Genomic DNA, 19,119 nt, shown 5'->3' with positions numbered 1-19,119 from the left:
AGAGATTTGAACATCGTGTCCCTCCGGACCCGGTCCATTTTAGATCCCCAGACGAAGCGGAAAATGGCTCGGGTGACTGCCACGGCACAGGAGTGGGGTATGGGCCAGACCTGCGCCACGTAGAACAACAACATGAGCGCCTCGCACCTGATGACCAGGTTCTTACCCACAATGGAGAGAGATCGCTGCCCCCACATGCCCAACTTTTGTCGTACCTTGGCTACTCGCTCCTCCCAGGTTTTGGTGCACGCCCCGGCCCTTCCGAACCATATCCCCAGCACCTTCAGGTAATCTGACCTGACGGTGAAGGGGACAAAGGATCGGTCAGCCCAGTTGCCAAAGAACATGGCCTCGCTCTTGCCGTGGTTAACTTTGGCTCCCGAGGCCAGTTCGAACTGGTCGCAGATGCTCATCAGTCTGCGCACGGACAGCGGATCCGAGCAGAAAACGGCGACGTCATCCATGTACAGGGAGGTTTTGACCTGAGTGCCTCCGCTGCCTGGGATTGTCACCCCTCTTATGCTCGCATCCTTCCTAATAGACTCAGCAAAGGGTTCAATACAGCAAACAAACAAGACCGGGGACAGAGGACAGCCCTGTCTGACTCCAGATTTGATCGGGAAACTTTCCGATTCCCACCTGTTGATTGAGACTGCGCTACTGATTGTGTAGAGCAGTTGGATCCAATTGCAGATTCCCTCCCTAAACCCCATTTTGCATCAGTGTATATCATTCCCTCTCCTTTTGGTTGTGGAGAAATTGGCAGTATTTCCTGTGCTGTTTAGTTGAACAATCATTGAGAATACTCACAGCCTCAAAGTGATGGAGTGAGAGAATGTCAGTTTATGGGCAACATCCTCGTACTCCTCGCAATGCTACAAAATGATTTTCTTCACCAGTGTTTGATTGTAAAAAGTTCCAGTTCTCCGACACTCCAGTAGAAAGTTGACTGCAGATCTGGGTTTGCTGGTACAAGTTACCAATTTACATATCGTCTTGGTAACGTGATAGCTGCCGGATTTGCTGCTGCATTCTCAATCGTCAGTTGTGAACTGAGGGTTGAATTTCTCCTCGTGCTGTTTTATTTCTGTCCATCTCTGGCAGGCGGAAGCTGGGACTCGTGATAGTTTTGGGGTATTGCAGCTGATTCATCTTAAAGTCACAAATGACATTCGATGTGACTGACAAATGTAAACTTTACCTCTTCCTTCTCTACCTGTCTACAGCCTTTGATACGGTTGACCACACCATCCTCCTCCAACACCTCTACTGTTGTCCAGCTGGGTGGGACTGCTCTCAACCACTTGCATTCTTATCTAACTTGTAGCCACAGAATCATTTGCACTGGCTTCTCTTCCTGCTCCCACACTGTTACCTCTGGTGTCCCTTGGCTTCTTCCTATTTCTCATCTCCATGCTCCTTGGCAATATCATCTGAAAGCACCGTGCTAGTTTTACACATATATACTGATGACTCACAACTCTACCTCACCACCACCACCACCTCTCTCCACCCCTCCCCTGGTGCTAAATTATCAGACTGCTTCGCCAATTTTCAGCACTGGAGCAGAAATTTCCTCCAAGTAAATATTGGGAAGACTGAAGCTGTTCTGTTTCCACTACAAATACTATTCCCTCACCATCGATGCGTTCTGGGTCTGAGGCTGAACCACAGTGTTGTTGACCTCAAGATCAGGTTCTGACTACATCTCTTCCAACAGTTAATGTCATATATTTCCACATCCGTAACATCGCCCACTTTGCCCCAGCATCAGCTCTTTGGCTACTGAAACCATCATCCATGTCTTTGTTATCTCTAGACTGGACCATTCGAACACACTGCTGGCTGTCCTCCCACATTCTACTCTGTAAACTTGAGTTCATTCCAAATTTCTGCTGCCTGGGTCTTAACTGGCAACTGTTCCCACTGACTTGGATTGGCTCCTGGTTAAGCAACATCTTGGTTTGAACCTCATCTTTTCTCAAATCCCTCAATTGCCTTGCCTTCCAATTCCACAAGCTCCTGAAGTCCCACAACCCTCCGAGATATCTGCACTAGCTAATTTTAATCGTTGCACCATTGGCAGCCATGCCTTCAGCTTCCTGAGCTCGGAGCTCTGGAATTCCCTCCCGAAATCTCCACTTTTTTTTTTCTCTTTAAAACCTGCCGCTTGGACCAAGCTTCTGGTCACCTGCCCTTTTTACTCACCTACGTGGCTCGATGTCACATTGTTAATCCTCATGTCAAGCTCCTTGGGTACTCTGTTCTATAGATGCAAGTTGTAGTCTGTTCCCCTGCAGGTGTAATTGCTTTTCAGTGAATGGGTGCCTCGTGCTGAGCTGCAGCACTCTGCCCATCGGCCTGGGCGCCCCAAGCATTTTGCAATGCTAAAACTAAGTGACGGAATCCCATTCAGCTGGTGGGCGTTTGCAGTTGTCGGCCACCTTCTGCTCACTTTCAGTGTTTGCACAAAAGCAGAGAGACGGGTGGGAGGATTACACAGCACTTCATTCTAATTTGAGGATAAGATCAGTGGCTTAAGGAGCTTTATTGTCCTGAATTATCTTGGGAGACATGTTTAATATGCTGTAGAATGAAGGGGGTTGCAGTCACCGATCAGCAGAGTAATGAACCCTCATTCAGTTTATCTCTTGCTAAAGATAAATCAAACTGAAACATGTTAAAATTCACAGGGCAGTGCATATGATTACTACAGGTCTGACATTTATAAGTAACTGACATGGCTGTAAATATCAGCCTCTTCATCTTGGAGATTGGCCACCTAGAAAACTACATGCTAGCTTTTGTATCCCATGCCCAACCTGTTTTAAGTGCTTCACCGTCTGTTTCACTCTGTAGTGACTGTTATGCAAACTAGCTAGGCAGCTAGATGAATGACTGACTCACCCATCTATTTTTGGCATTGTTGGCCGAGAGGAATGTTGGTCAGGATACCAAAGGGGGACTCCCTACTCTTCAGACAGAACTGGGAAATCTTTCAACATTCCCTGGAACAAGCAGGCAGGGCTTCCAATTCACATCTCGCCCAGAAAGATACAGCTGTCCCTTGGTACGATATAGGATGCCATCAATCACAACTTGAATGCTGTAGTCGGGGCTCGGTGTGGGGCGTGAACCCATAGGATTACCAACTAAGCCACTGTTGGAAGCAGTCAAGTTTCTACTCGTCTCTGCCAATCCCAGCAATGCAGGGTTTCTGTTGGGTGGACAGACCACAGAAATGGGGTTTGTCTTTTTTATAGCTGAGAAAGTGAAGGGGATGTTTATTTGAAGTGTTCAAAATAGTTAGGGAGAAACTGTTTTCACTGGCAAGTGTGTCTATAACCAGAAGATAGAGTTTTAAAAGCATTCGCAAGGAAACCAGAGTGGATGGGTATAGTTTTTACGTAGTGGGTTGCTGTGATCTGGAATTCCGTGCCTGAAAGGGCAGTGCAAGCAGATTCAATAAGAACATTGAGAAGAGCACTGGATAAAAATTTAAAGGGAAAACTGTGCATGTCTGTGGGGAAGGAGGACTGGGACTATTTGGAAAGCTATTGGAGATAATCTTATTGTCTGGTTCAGGTGCAAAGCGTGTCTCCTGTAGAAATGTGGCATTTTTAAACTGGACAACTGTTTGGACATTGCATGAGTACTGGTAACTCTCTCCTGTGATGACGTTGGTTCTGATGGGTTCAACACTGAGTTAGGGGAGATGTTGGTGTAGTGGTAATGTCACTGGACTAGTAACCCAGAGACCCAGGCTACTGTTCTGGGTACATGGGTTTGAATCCCACCGCAGCAGATGGTGAAATTGGAATTCAATTAATCTGGGATTTTAAAAAGCTCGTCTAATGGTGACCATAAAACTATTAGCGTTTGTTGTAAAAACCCATCGGGTTCACTAATGTCCTTTTTTCAGGGAAGGAAATCTGCCGTCCTTTCCTGGTCTGGCCTACATGTGACTCCAGACCCACAGCAATGCGGTTGACTCTTAAAATTCCCTCTGAAATCACTGAAGCAAGCCACTGAGTTGGAGGGCAATGAGGGATGGGCAATAAATGCTGGCCTAGCCAGCGACGCCCACATCCAACAAAATTTCTAAAATATTACCCACATGTCATTTTTTCTCACTGGCTGCTTCGCTGTTAAGCTGTCTCGCTATGTCGGTTGTAAAAGAAATGAGAGCTGGAGATTTACAGCACCCCCCACCTACACAATGAGCAGGCTGTTGATGGAGTGATTCGGGGGGGCGGGTGTGTATACAATGGAGTGGGAGGCAGGGGGTGCCATTCCTGACAACCTCCCACCACCATTTCAATTTTACACTGGTGGAGTGTAACTGCCCAGCCAATCACAGCTGATTAATTGCCACTTAAGGACTTCCTCCTGCCCTCATTGGCCCCAAGAATCCCACCTGGTGAATCCTAGTGGCTTCCTTGCCAGCTTGGGGAGGCCTCCTAATCAGGTACCGTGCGCTTCAGAGGGCCGCCCCCCCCCCCAACACTTAAGGTTCCCAGTGGCGCTGCTGGGTCTCAGAGCTGCTGGCCCACTGGCTGGCGGCTCCTCTGGGCAGGACTTTCAGGTGGAAGTCCCGCCCAAGGCCAATTAAGGGCCTGGGGAGTGTAAAATCCTGGCATTGATCCCCAGGCCCGATGGAGACAGGCTCGCAACTGAGTTTTGGGCCAGTGGGTGGGACCTCCTGCCCAAGGTAAAATTCCAGCCAAGTTGTCAATTTAATGTTTTAAGTTTCTTTATTATAAGAAGGGGTTTATCAAGCCAAGACTTGCATTTCTCAAGTGCCTGTTATGATCCTTATTGGCTGGGAAGCACTTTGGGACGTCCTAAGTACTCGTTCAGTGTATTCACTGTCATGTAGGAAATGCAGCAGTCAATTTGTGCACAGCAAGCTCCTAATAAAGAGCCATGTGCTCATGAGCAGATGATCTGTTGCTACAATTAGGGTATTTTGGACATTGCTTGTTAGAACTGACATTTTTGTCACAAGGTTGTTTTAATAGCACTTGTTGGAAGTCTCCATGTTCAAGGTTGTGCTTACTTATCTCCAGTGGTGTGAAGGAATCCCCCTGTTTGCGTTGGCTTGGCTGATTGGGCAGCACTCCTGCATCAGAGTCCTGAGCTTGTGGTTTAAAATCCCACTCCAAGATTTGAGCACACCATGGAGAATAACACTAGTGGTGCAGTATTGAGGGTGCTATACTGTCAGAGGTACTGTCTTTCAGATGACATGAAGCCGAGAACTCGCGTGCATCCTCAGAAGGAGGTATAAAACATTTCTCCAAGCTCTGCTACAAATAAAGCCTTGGAGTTTTTGCAGCATCTGGTCTAACAACTGACCCCAAGACTAGTGAAATGACCATGGATGTCATCGTCTGTTAGTGGAACCTTGCTTTTGTTATGACCAAGTGAGTAAGGTGTCCAGGTGTCCTTTTTCGGCTTTCACCTGTTCTTACTGTAACAGGATTTAATTTTAAACACTCTGTTTTGAACTCCCCTTTGGTGAATCCTTGTGCAAAACTTGCTAATTATTATTAAGCCAAGAAAGAAGTGCAAATAGGCTTTTAAGTTTAAACAAGAAAAGTTGAATTTTTATTGATCTAACTCAATTAGAGTTTAAGTCTGATGCCTATAGACACACGCTGTGCTCCACACTAGTATGCGTACGCAATCCGTACGGAGAAACAGAAAAGAGCAGATGAAAAATCAAGTGGGGAGGTTTGAGGCGATCTCTGAAGCGTTTCTTGTTCCTGTGCTTCAAGTTCACTGCAGAGTCCTTCTCGTAAGCAGTTCTTGCTTGTATGTCATGCTTGCTTTTCGTTGGGGCCCAGTATTCTTGGACCTTGTTCACTGGAGGGGAATTTTCTCTCTTTGGGTTCCTGTGTCTGCAATGGATTCCAAAGATGGTGAGAAGGAGATGAGAGCAAACAGGAGAGGTGTTCTCGATCCAGGACTTTTCTCCATTCAAATTCTGTGTCGAGTTCAAAAACCTGCAACAGCCAGTTAGTCATGTGACTAAACTGGTCTGACCACGTCCTGTGTATTGGTGAGCAGGGACTGGTTCCTTTTGTTCCAACACTGTGCTAGTATGCAAAAATATCTTCCTGGCTCGGGGCCTGGCCATTCTTTGTGATGGGCCCTATTTTTTTTTTTCCCAGTTTAATGTCCATGTGGTGAAAATGTGCCTTTATTCTTAGCAGGTGGGGGCCTCCATTGTCTGCTTGGTTTATGACCAAGAACTGCGCTTCACAAGTGCATGTGACTGGCAGTGAAGTGTCTTGTTATGTCCCGGTGAGGTTTAAGAGCTCTCTCTGCTTCTGGGCATGGTGACAAATACATTTCCCACTCTGCATTGACTGAGTATGTCTCTCTTATGTCACCAACTCCATGCTGCACTTTTACAACTGCAATTAGTACAATCAATGTGCCAGGTCCTTGTCTCCCTTCAAACCTAACCTTTTCTTGGAGCAAAGCTTAGTGCAAAGTGTATACATACTGCTTCCCTCTGTTCCTGCTGTCCCACTTGCCATTCGAAAATGAAGGAACCAGAGTTATAAATGACTCCCTATCTGCATTTCATCATTTTCCCTAAGAAGCACACGACATCTTGACAAAGGTAATGGACTCTTGCTCTCATCCACAGCTTAAAGGGAAAGCGAGCAAATGATTTGATGTTACATCACACACTGCTTCATGTGGGACATGTTTTACTTCATGCAGACTAAGATGAAGTTGGATATTAACTATTTGTGATGAGCATTGAGGCCCTTGGCAAAGCACAGACCAGGTGACCAAGAGTAGGATTGAGAACGAGGTGTTAAATAGCTTGATAGGAATCGGGAGATATTTTAACATGATCTTGACTGAAAATTTGTTTTTATTTTGACAGGTTGGACAACGAGGCACAGTCAGAGAATTCTCTGGATTCAATTCCCAGGAAGATGCTGCCAAATTGAGGAAGGCAATGAAGGGGTTAGGTATGTTCAACAGCCAGTCATTTTAGTTCTTACACAGGAATCTGTCACTCATTTCAGCATTGAAAGTCTGTATTTCTGACACTCTGCACCTGCAGTTCGGTCTAATTTGAGCTCCATTTCCCCTGCATCGTTCGATGCTAATAGCAGTTAACCCCTGTATTCTTGTCACTGGTCCTGACTGCTTTCCAAAAGCCGTGTAGTACCAGGCTGAGGTCATCTCTCCCCTCGAGTCTGGTCCACCATTCAAATAGATCATGGCTGATCTGTACTTGAACTCCATTAGCCTGCTTTGTTTGAATATCCATTTAAAACATTAGCCAATAAAATCTAGCAGTCTCCATTTTGAAAGCCTCGACAGCGTTTTGAGGGGCAGAGTTCCCCATTTCCACCACCTATTGTGTAGAAATGCTTCCTGACATTACCCCCCCCCCCCCCCCCCCCCCTATTTAGCCAGCTCTCACTTTGAAATTTTCCCTTGTTTTGCAATCTCTGTGCAGAGGAATTAGTTTAGAGAAGCTATCATTCTGGTGACCTCCGAAATAATTAGCAAGCCACAAAGTTTATAAACTACTCAAGTCCCACGCCTAACTTGGAAGATTGAGGAATAAAATGTGACCTTGCCAAGATCACCTCTGTCTCCAATTCAAAAGCAGATGTGGAGTGTGGACTTCAAGGGCAATATTATATAATTGAAGGTAAGAATCGATGGAGAGGTTTTTCTAGCTAAATATTCACGTCCATTTGGTTTGCTCCAATTATTGGCTTTTAGTAATGCAGATTGTTCACTGGCTCAGTCACCAGAATGATAGCAGGGTTAAAAGGGTTAAATTATGAGGACTGGTTGTATGGACTCAAATTGTCTTTTCTCGAGTACAGTAGATTAAGGGGAAGTCTAAATCGAGGTATTTAAAAATGACTAGTCGTTGATAGCTTCTCTAAACTAATTCCTCTGCTCAGAGATTGCAAAACAAGGGAAAATTTCAAAGTGAGAGCTGGCTAAATTGAGGGTAGTGTCAGGAAGCATTTCTACACAATAGGTGGTGGAAGTGGGGAACTCTGTTCCTCAAAATGCTGTCGAGGCTTTCAAAATGGAGACTGCTAGATTTTATTGGATAAGTGTTTTTAAAGGGATGTGGAATCAAAACGGGCAAATGGAGCTCAAATACAGATCAGCCGTGTGTTTGGAAATCAGATGACCTGCTTTCTAACCCCACTCCATTTTCAGTTCAAGAAGTGCTAAGTGTGAGTTGAGTTGGGATTGTTTATCAGAGGCCCAGTGTACAGTTTTAAATGGGAGTCTAGTTTTGAGCAGAAGCTGCTTTTTCTGCATTTGATGTGAAGCATGGAAAGTTCTCTTGGATATTTCAGAGTGCTTCATGTGTGTTTTTGTTTTCTAAGCAAGTGGGTTGTTCAGACGTCCATCTTTACGATTCTCCCTGGATACTGCCCTCGTGAGGTTGGCGGCTTTGTACTGGAGTTGCCAATGTCTGATCAGCATGCTTTTGGTAAATGGTGAGAGAACATCACCTGGGGAGGACAGGAAGGAGAGCAAGTATCTGCCATAGAGGGTGTGGGTTAGGGTCACCATAACCTTCCTTGTTCAGTCGCTTTGAACTCTGCCCAATATCAACACAAAACTTCAGAGCTTCAAGTATGACTGTTCATAGAGGCAAAGGTCAGTCGCCATGTGGTAAGGAGACACTTCCAGAGTATGTATGTTTTTTTTTTTCTCCCTGCCACATACTTTCCTTCCCACACAAACTGTCCCTTTGCAGAAGGCACTGGCACCCAGTGCTCTCCGATCCCTTTGCTCAAGTGGCCGTTGCTGAGCGTGTGCGCAGACGGAATGACAGCATGGGATTGTCCTGGAGGAGAGGGCAGCCCTTGTCACACCCACATACATTCCAATATAGTGCCACTGAAGAGTAGCAACAATGGCCATTACCTTAATCTCTCCAGTTGTTCAAAGGCATCATTGGTAAGCTCAGTGAACACATGACACACCAAGAGGAAACTGGATCAAAACATGAGGGAGAAAGGGTTAGGAGGATATGCCGAAGAGTGGGAGGAGGTTCATGTGAAGCATCAACACAGACTAATGGGGCCGAATGGCCTGTTTGTGTGCTGCTGTATATTTGAAGTAGAAGTGCTAATGAAAGCAAGGCTCTTTTGGTCTGTAACATGCTGACATCAGGAAGCTTACAGACTAGCTACAATCTTGCAGTCCAAACACAGGGTTTCATTTTATGCTTTTTAGACCGGAAAATTGAAATTACTTTGAAATTCTTTTACTGCTGTACAGGTACTGATGAGGATGCAATTGTTGAAGTGCTAGCCCGGAGAACTATAGCCCAAAGGCAGCAGATCAAACTGGACTTCAAGACTGCTTTTGGCAGGGTATGTTTGTGCTGCAGTGCCTCTTTAGTGTGCAGATTTGAGAAGTTCCTGAGCAATGTATTCAAGGCTGATAATTTCAGAGCTGCTAATCCACTACAGGCCTTCAGGTAGTTGCTAGGAAACCAGTTTGCTGGATTTCATGAATTTTAGTCTTGGTGTGACTGATGGCCAGGCAATGTATGAGGATATCTCAATTCATAGATTATTTTTTTCCACTGTGCGATGTAAATTGAGACCTTTCTCAGTCTCCATGAGTTGCTTAATTTAAAAAAAAAAGTCAAATGGAGCTGTCAGTGAGGACAAACTGAATATAACTGGCCAGGAGTGGTGTTCCTGTGTTACGTCCTATGGTATTAATTGTAGCCTCGTGTGTGCGTGTGTACCCACTTGGTGCCTACAGGCCGTTCAATCCTGGGAGACACCAGATGTGGGCTCAGGATCCAGTTCCAATAGATTGACTCCCAGCCAGGGTCACTGGATAGCAAACATGGATGGTAATTACGGTCCTTTCTGTTGCCCCGAGGACACTGGCTGCAATCTGTGAATGCTGTATAGTTGAGAGAGGAAGTTTGCTGTTTGTTCTGGTCTTGGCTCTGTCTTAACGAACTTGAGGTTTCAAGGAATCCCCAAGAAATGAAATTGAAACTCCACATTCAAAGATGACCGTAATAAGCGGTTTGTTGTGGGAAAAACTCAATAGAATTGTCTGGAAACTGAACTACCTGTTGAGTTAACCTTTTTTCGATCTACTTTGTCCATCTGTCCATCCCTCTGTCCCTGATGTTGCACCATCATAACCTGAACTCTCTCTTGCCCAGTATCCTCTGTCTGTGTTTCCTCCCCCATGTTAAAAGAGATTTTGGCCGATAGTTTGTTTTTTGCTCTGCGCTTCTCTCTCAGATCTTGCTGCTGCTGCCCTGTGTCATCGGACCTTTCACTCATGTCTCTCAAAGTCAAGTGTTTTTTGTGTCGAGCAATTCCTTGCCTTTTCTTTTTAAATGCACGGAGCGCTGTCATGCTACAGTACAAAGACAAGAGTGTGTTGGGTACTGAATTGGTTAATTCCCTTCTTGATTTGATCAGCATGTGAAGCTGTCTTGTTGAAGTCGTCCTCTGTTTGTTTTTACTTCCAGTTACAGCCCATTCAATTGTTTTTACAATTCTGCTGCAAAGAGATTTGCTTAAACTTCGTCTACAGCACAGAAACAGGCCATTTGGCCCACCCGGTCCATGCTGGTGTCAATGCTCCACACGAACCTCCTTCCACCCTCTCCATCTCGCCCTATCACCATATCCTTCTAGTCCTTTCTTCCTTGCATGTTTATCCAACTTCCCCCTTAAATACATTGATACTTTTCACAGCAGCTACTCTCCTCTGGCAAAGAAGCTTTTCCTGAATTCCCTATTGGATGTATTCATGACTATCATACTTCTAGCCCTTCCCCACAAGTGGAAACAACTTTGCTTTTGCGTGCCCTGTCAAAGCCTGCGTTATTTTTCACATTTCTGGGGTCACTCCTCCGTTGCCTTGTTTCCAGGGAAATGAACCCCAGCCCATTGACTGTTTTTCCTGATGGATGTAATATCAGTTTTGCAAATCTCTTCTGCACCTTCACCAGTACCTCTATCTTATTCTAATATGGTGTCCAGTCCTTTAAGTGACTTGTCTATTTTGCTGCCTCGTCGCTTGGTTTTTGCCTTGAAATGCATGACGCAGCAGCAAGCCTGGCCTAAGGGTATGTGAGCATCCTTGGAACTGGCTAACCTCCATTTGAGAGACAGAAGCAGGCTGTGAGAAATGGTAGGATTGCTCAATATGATGATGGACATAGCTTGTAGAAGCATTTTCCATCTGGGATCTTGGCCTCTCGGGATACAAGAGTCTACAAGGGAATCTGATTGCTGTAATTGTTGACATGCGAACCGCTTTCTATTTAAGTGCACAATTAAATATTGTTGACTGTCATGGTACTGTTTTCCATTTGCGTAGTTAAGAACAGGGCTCCTGGGAATGTGACAATATTTGCAGGGGAGTCACCGTCATGAAAAAGTGCAAAATTGTATCTCGAAAGCATTGGTTATGTGTGTGATTCTTGGCTGTGTCTTGCAGGGAAAGCTACAAAGTGAAATCAGTTACCTGACCCGCCATAACTTACTGTTAGCACTGTTGATTGTAATCAGGCACACAGTGCTCCTGTGTTCTGGAATGCACCAAGTTCTCAAACTCCCCAGCTTTGTTTTTGGTCCCCTTTTGACCTTGTTAAAAACCCTTATCAATTTAAAACCTAGAGGTTGACTGTTCTTAATCCAGGAATGGAACAGACTGACAATGATTAAAATACGCAGAAACCAACTGTTTCGGTTCAAGGCTATCCTCCGGGTTAATGTGTAGTCCTTTAACTGATCACAGTCTATTTGATATCTCGTCTTTCTTCCCCTCCCATTATTGATCCAGGACCTGATCAGTGACTTGAAGTCTGAAATATCGGGCAACTTTGAACAGGTTGTCCTTGGATTGCTGATGACTCCTACCATGTATGATGCACACGAGCTCAAGAAAGCAATAAAGGTGCGTAGGGACACTCTCCATGTAAATATTTGAACATGTTGGGAGGAAAGTTGAACGAGGTACGGCTAACTGCAGACTACGGATGTATTAGCTGTGAGCTCTGATTTATGATGTGTTGATTTTCAGGTGAAAAAGGCAAGAATCCTACATTCTGATCTTTGACCCCATATTAATCTTTAAGGGCTAGCTGGAGTGCAGGGGTTATAAAGGTGGAATTCAGTTCTGGTTCCTTGGATACACTTAACCCAAGTTTGAAACTCCTCCAGCACAATATTGAGGAGATGGAACGTGAAACCAAGGTTTGATCTGCCTATCCTGCTGATGGTAGATGGACAAGTGAAGATCCAGTGGAACCAGTTGAAAAAACCACCAGTCGTCCTTCAGCAATTCTATCAAGAGCAAAATCAATCACTCCTCTCATTGTGTGGGGGATCTTGTGTACATAATACAAACAGTCATTTCACCTTCAAACAATTCATTGTAACTTGGAGGTCTTTGAAATGTCGCAAAAACTTCCTTTCACACCTCTAACAGATGGATTAAATAGAATATTTCCACTCGTGCAGAGTCTAAGTTGAGGGAGCAGAGACTAAAAATTACAGCTCGACTTCAAGAATGCAATTGGGAAATGCCTTCAGGCAAAGGGTGGGAGAAGTTGGGAGCTCTCTGCTGCAATTGGCAATTGATGCCAGATCAATTGTTAACTCTATTCATTTCCAATTTAAAAGTTGAGAACCAAAGTTATGAAGGGGTAAAGGTGGAGTTAGGTCACCAGTCAGCCATGACTTCATTGAATGGCGGAACCTGCTTGAATGGCCTCTACCTGTTGCCATGTTTCTTCTGTTCAGGAGCTGCTGGAAGTCGAGTTCATGATAACCAATTTATTCATGTCCACATGAATTTTCAAAGGACAAAATTGTTGTAGTAATTAAAAAGTGGTGACGATGATGCCACATGTTATCATTTATTGCCTTGAAATGTGCCAATACTAATTTGGAAGTTACAAAAATCTCAAACTGTAGCGAATCCTCACTTGTTAAAGATTGTACTACACCATGAAATACTTCTACTTTATCAGTGTTTCCCTCTGTTCTTGCACAGAGTCAAGCTGTCAACTTCTGTTCCAGTGAAGCTGATAATTTGACACTGACTTGGCCCCACTCCACTATTTCTCCCATTTAGAAAATGTGCTCGCACAAAAGAAAATTCAAATATTAACAATGCTGTTTGGCTGCTTTCCCTGGCTGCTGCTGCTCTGATTCCTATTTCCCTGCTGTTTGTGTACACTTTATATTGTGTCATTAGGCAGCCATCTGGGTCTTAAATAAGTAATTATCATTACATATCTATGTGGGTAATCGCTGTTTTCCAAACAGAGTCCTTGACTTCTGCTGCCCTTGACTGTTCAGGTATTTGGATTTTCAAAGCCTGACCGAGCGACTGTTTCATGGTTTCATTTGAGATCTGGTGTCTCTCATGAGAAGAGAGACTGATTAGTCAAGAAGCAAATTGCATGTCTGTACAATGGGCGATTTCACCATCAAACTGCATGTGACTGAAACCATTTAGCAGTGCAGTTTTGTGTTGGGCAGGGAAAGCAATGGCAAGGCCTGTGGAATGAGGAAACTGATGCCGCGGAGGCGATGTTCAGATGCTGTCCCCCTTGGAACAGGGTGAAAAAATGGCCACAGTTCACATCTGTTCAGTGACTGTTGCTGATGGGATGTTGTAGTTGGAGGAACTACTGAAATCCTCCTGTTAGAGTCCTTGGGCAATGTATGTTGCTGCTTCTATCTAAACTGTTGTAGAAACCAGACAATGTTCTCTATTGGTAGGCAACAAGGCAGCCTTAGCCAGTGCTTTTTGGTTTCATGGTTCACTGCAAGCCAGCGTGTTTTCATTTGCTGACTTCTACATTGTTTGTTTAATCCTCTTCCGTTAATCTGCCAATCCGTTAGTTTGGTGACTGAAATTCAAATTATTTCAGTCCTCAAACTCCCGACAATTTCGTGACTGGAAACTGCATCATTGCTCCATACAGTTTTAAATCGGACCCCTGCTGCTTGTATTTTCAATCTATGGCATTGAACTTGGCAACAGTACAACTTCCTTTACCATGACTGTCATTTTTTTTTTTGTCTCGTTACTGAACAGCTTCAAATGAGTTCCTTGGTTCACTGCTGAAACGCAGATATATTTGGGAAAGAGAGCTCGATAAATCTCTGCTTTGATCTTTTTCAGTTTTCTTCTGTCTCCTGAAGCCATGCTGTGGTATAACTCCATGTGCAGTGACAGGCTTTTAATGATGCATTCAAATGGCTGTTGCGTTGCAGCCAGCCAAGCACGTGCAGGCAGTTTGCCTGTGACTATCTTTTTTTTTTTTTTTTTGCTGACTGAAATCCTGTCTTCACATGGCGTGCAACCTGCCCCACAGTGACCCAAGAGTCGGAAACCTGAGGCTACTGTCTTCCCCAGGGTCACTGTTGTTAGTTGTGAGGTCCCTACTGTTCTACTAAAGATCCACTCACCTGGGCTCAAACCAGGAGTCAAACCTTTCTGAGCCCACTGAGGAAGGGGCATATACCTACTGAGGAGTTGGAAATTCTAAGCCTTGGCACACTCGAGTCTGAAGGTTGTAGCTATAATCCTCATCAGAAACTTGAGAACTTCATCTCAGCTGATGGTCCCTGTGCAATACTGAGGGAGTGCTGCACTGTCAGAGGTCTTCTCTTTTGGATGAGATGATAAACTGAGGCCCCATCTGCCCCCTCAAGTTGATGTAAAAGATCCCATGGCCACTATTTTTGAAGAGCAGTGGAATTCTCCTGGGTGTCCTGGCTATTTTTACCCCCTCAACTCATGGGTAAAACAGACAATGATTTCTCTTGCTGTGCAAGTGAGATTGATATCTCCTCTCCAATTTCCCTTCTGAAGAGTTCATGAATGCAGTAACCATTCTTAAAGGTTCCAGTCTGATCCTGCATGGATTCCCTTCTCTGGCAGTTTTTCACAAGCTCACTAACCTGTAATCTCTTTCAAGGCTTGTGAATTTGGTGTTTTATCCTCTTTCTTTTATCTTTGCTAAAAATACATTGTGTTTGAAGACTAGCTCCTTCTTTCAGTTGACTTTTTTTTTTCCACCTGAGTCACTGTTACATTCAAATCTATTGGTGCCTGTCTCCCTCCAGCTTGACACCAGATACGAGAAGCTCTGCTTACCAATTACTAGCAGGTAAATGACAGCCCAAACGTTGAACTTCAGTTCAATGTCATATTTCAATATAGTCAAATCAATATTTCAAGATAAAACTTCCTTCAGCAAACAAAGTCATTCCTGGTCATGGGCCATTGATCAGGCATCTCCCTGGGTGCGACGTGGAACTGAGAACCCTGTCTGCATTTTGGTGACTTGAAAGAAATCTGCCTCTGCTTTGAGCAACGACACATTTATTCGTCATTTCTGGAATTCCGATCGATTCACAATGTTCAACAGAGCAGGCTGCTCACAAATGCAGAACATACAAGAGGCAGACATCACCTAAACAAGCCACAATTAGTCAGCATTAGTGTGTTTGCTCCACATTTGTCAGCAGACCTAATGGCAGGTACCCAGCCTGTCCCAGTGTCCCTTTTATCCACCCATCTCATCTTTCACAATGCTGTGCTCTCTGCCTCGACCAGTAGCCCAAAAAATAAACTCCGCAGCATCACAACTGTTAGTGAACCCAGTCCTAGTGAATATTCTTCCCTCAACCTAAGTCCAACAAAAGAGAATTCAATGTAACTGATTATCATTAGAATGTTGTTGGTGTAAAATGGCTGTTGGACATGCCAAAATACAGGTCATTTATTCCAAGACTGCTTCCAGCCAGAAGGCAAAATATCTGGAATATTTTTGCAGCCATAAAAACATTTTGAGCCATGGAGAAGCTCCAAGTGGATGTGTGAAATCATTTGAATTCACTGCTGATCTGGATGCTGTGCTGTTTTTTTTAAGCTGGAGGTTGTGTTGATCTGTCATCAATGTAATGTGTTGCTGTGAAATCTGCAAAGAAGGTGTGACCAACTGTGTTTCTCCCTAGGGTGCTGGGACTGATGAAGGTTGTTTAATTGAAATTTTGGCTTCACGGAACAATCGAGAAATCCAGCAGATTGTTGCCACTTACAAGAAAGGTGCTTTTTTTTTGACAATTTCCAAGTGTTCCTGTTCGGCAGCTTTAACCCCTTCTCCCTCAAACAGTGCACTTATTTGAGTTGGCTGGGAGATGAAGCCTTACTTGTGGCATTCTGTGATGGAGTTTGCTTTATTGACGAGAACTTGTGTTTTTTTTTTTTTTTGAGACCTTGCAGATAATAGGGGTGTCGCAGACAAAAATTGACTCCAAGCCAAAGACTGAGACATTAGGACAGGCGAGCAAAAGCTTGGTGTAAGATTTTCTCTTATTTTAAGGAGAGTTGAATTGAAGGAGAGGGAGGTAATTGCAGAGTAAGTGGTGGTGTGTAGGAATAAAGGGAGGGAGAAGAGGTCAGAATTGGAATGTGGTGATTCTAGAGGGTTATAAGAGCTGGAGGAGGTAACAGCTAGTACTGGGAAAGGTGACTGAAGGTTTTGAACACCAGAATGACACTTTTAGAATGAAGACATTAGTGTGTTGCTTCTGTGTCCATATTTGACCATGCTTAGCAGATGTGAAATACAGAATGGTGGCTGTAATTTCTCAGGAGGGGAACTAAAATATTTGTGGTATTTTTGCTTCTCTCGTTAACTCTACTTTGCTCACAATGGAGGTTTTGTTTCACTTTTTTTCAGAATTTGGGAAGAATCTTGAAGATGACATCTCTGGGGACACTTCCCATATGTTCCAGAGAGTGCTGGTATCCTTAGCAACGGTAAGGAAGAGACCAGCAAGTTCACCTCTCAATCCTGTCAGGGCACCCATCTGATAAAGCATCAGACAATTGAGGTTGTGATCTTGCTCTGTCTTTGACCTGTGACCTCTGCCAGTGCAGCTTCCCTGCTGAAATATGCTATCTGATTGGAATTGACGTTCAGAAAATCAAGTGTTAATATTGGCATGGCAAACCGACGAGAATTTCAGTAGTACTGAAACCAGTGTACTCCATGGTTGACTCTTTGAGAGAAACATGGGGGAGAGTTTGAATCAGAGGCAGGGAGGAGTCATTCACCAATCTTAACTAGTCATTAAAGAGCCTTCTCCCCACTACCTTCCTGCAGCATTCAGTTCTTTCACCTTCACTGCTCTGTCCAGGAGTTGAATCTGTGTGATATACTTCCAAAATTGTCTGTTTTTAGTTTGGAGCCTGTGTCCCTTTTAGTCTCAGTCAAGCAGATTCCTTCCATTTTCTAGCTTGACTATATCTATATCATAGACATTCCGAACTACCAGATGCCCATGTGGACTTTTCAGGAGCAATGTGAACCTAACTCTCTGGGCTGGAAACCAATGGCCGAATTCAGGCAGAATGCCAGAATTGCACACTATCCAATATTCCACTACACTATTGCCAATGGAGACTGAGATTGTGTGGAATACAAGGCCAGTTTCCTATTGGATGGTTTTGGTTTAAAAACAGTCCCCTTTTTTTATCAAGGGTTGATGTGTCTGTTTCTCCAGTCTCTTTGTAATGGAGACCAGGCAGACTTGAGGATGTGCCTGGTGGCTTTTGACGCTGCCTGGAATGCTCAGTGAGTGGTAATGGACTCCAGGCACAAGCTGACCACAAGCCTCTGTGGTATGACTGTGGTTTCCACTGGTGTGACCTTTTTATTACAAAGCAGTGTGTCACTGAGCTGAAGGTGACCAAAGAAAGAAGGGATGTGATCCATTTTCACTGCTGGCTCCTTGCTCATTTTAATGAACCATGTGCACTAATAATATCCAAACCCAACCGATTGCTTCTTCACAGGGAAACCGAGATGAAGGAACTCATGTGAATGAGGAGCAAGCCAAGAAGGATGCACAGGTTGGTAGCAGCATTTCCCCACCTGGAAACTGGTGTTAGTAAGAATTTAGTTCATAGTAATGGTTTAATCTCCCAGAAATCCAGAGGCTTAACTAAACAAGAGTAAGTTACCCCGAGTCTGGAACCCACATAGGCAGCATCGGGTATTGAGGGATTTCCTCCTGATTTTCGGTGATGGTGTAATTCCTTGCTATTTGTCTCTGTCGATTTCTGTTTGGTGCAATATTGATCAGTCCCGATGCATTGACCTCATTACTTCCACGCTGTGTCGTCCTTTCTCTTTGAGTCCAGTTACCTGGGGGCTTTGCCACACCCCCAGCACATCTCCAGCTGCTTTTCCACTTGGTCTGATCCCTCCCAGCTCAGCTGCAGATTGGAATCTGTTGATATCGTCCGTGAGACATTCACACTCCTCTTGTGCTGCTCCTTGGGTTGCTGGAAACAGCTGCTCAAAGTATGTTTTACAACTCCGTCAAATTGCGAAGGGAAGTCAGGCCTGTGTAAAATTGATGAGGCAGTGCATTGGAGGAGTGTGGTGGAGGCGGTTTGACTGACTGACTAGGATTTACAGCTTGCTTCAGCTCACCCTGCTTTTGAGCTAATGCATTAGTGCTGTCGATCTTTTCACAACTCCTCTTGTTCTGTGTAAGCTGGTTGAGGTTGTGGAAAACTAGGATAAATGGACCAACAGCATCCTTCCTTTTAATGTGCTTCTGTGAGCAAACTCCTTTGTCATCAGTTAGTTCCAGGTTTGTCTGGTGGTTACTAACAGCTGAAAGTCACTGAAATTTAAACCTTTGTAGTAACATGTCATGAAGACAGAGGGCGACAATATTCATCTGCCTTTTAACCCTTTAACTCCTGTTTACTCCCCTGACCACCTTCCACACAAGTCTCTTTGGACTTTTCCAGTCATGGGAAACCAGACTTAGACCTGCCTTCACAAGCCCAAAACACTTGGAAATATAAATGATTCCACTTGTGGTACCTTACAATCGACAGGCAGCTTATTGTCCTACTGTAGTGTAGATGATTGCAGCAGCTTGAACTGAGAATCCATGACCTAAGTCGTCCAAACACTGACTATCTTTACATCTTAACATTGTACTGGCTGAAAATACATTTTTACATTTCTCTCCATAACCATGATGTTGCTTTCAAAAGGCTTCTCCT

At 44.3% G+C, this 19,119-nt stretch overlaps 1 protein-coding gene across 2 annotated transcripts in view; it reads left to right on the top strand.

Moving 5' to 3' along the window:
* Positions 1 to 19,119, top strand: part of LOC137357191 (annexin A4-like) — a 63,441-nt gene that overhangs the window by 23,454 nt on the left and 20,868 nt on the right. For both annotated transcript variants that reach the window (XM_068023331.1, XM_068023332.1), the window contains exons 3-8: positions 6,908 to 6,995; positions 9,298 to 9,392; positions 11,848 to 11,961; positions 16,044 to 16,134; positions 16,772 to 16,851; positions 17,890 to 17,946. In XM_068023331.1, coding sequence (XP_067879432.1) covers positions 6,908 to 6,995; positions 9,298 to 9,392; positions 11,848 to 11,961; positions 16,044 to 16,134; positions 16,772 to 16,851; positions 17,890 to 17,946 — 525 coding nt within the window. The remainder of the gene's footprint in view (positions 1 to 6,907; positions 6,996 to 9,297; positions 9,393 to 11,847; positions 11,962 to 16,043; positions 16,135 to 16,771; positions 16,852 to 17,889; positions 17,947 to 19,119) is intronic.

Source organism: Heterodontus francisci, chromosome 47 (assembly GCF_036365525.1).
Source record: "Heterodontus francisci isolate sHetFra1 chromosome 47, sHetFra1.hap1, whole genome shotgun sequence".
In the NCBI taxonomy this organism is placed as follows: domain Eukaryota; kingdom Metazoa; phylum Chordata; class Chondrichthyes; order Heterodontiformes; family Heterodontidae; genus Heterodontus; species Heterodontus francisci.
The sequence above is the reverse complement of the archived record's forward strand: the minus strand, read 5'-3'. Positions and strand labels throughout refer to the sequence as shown.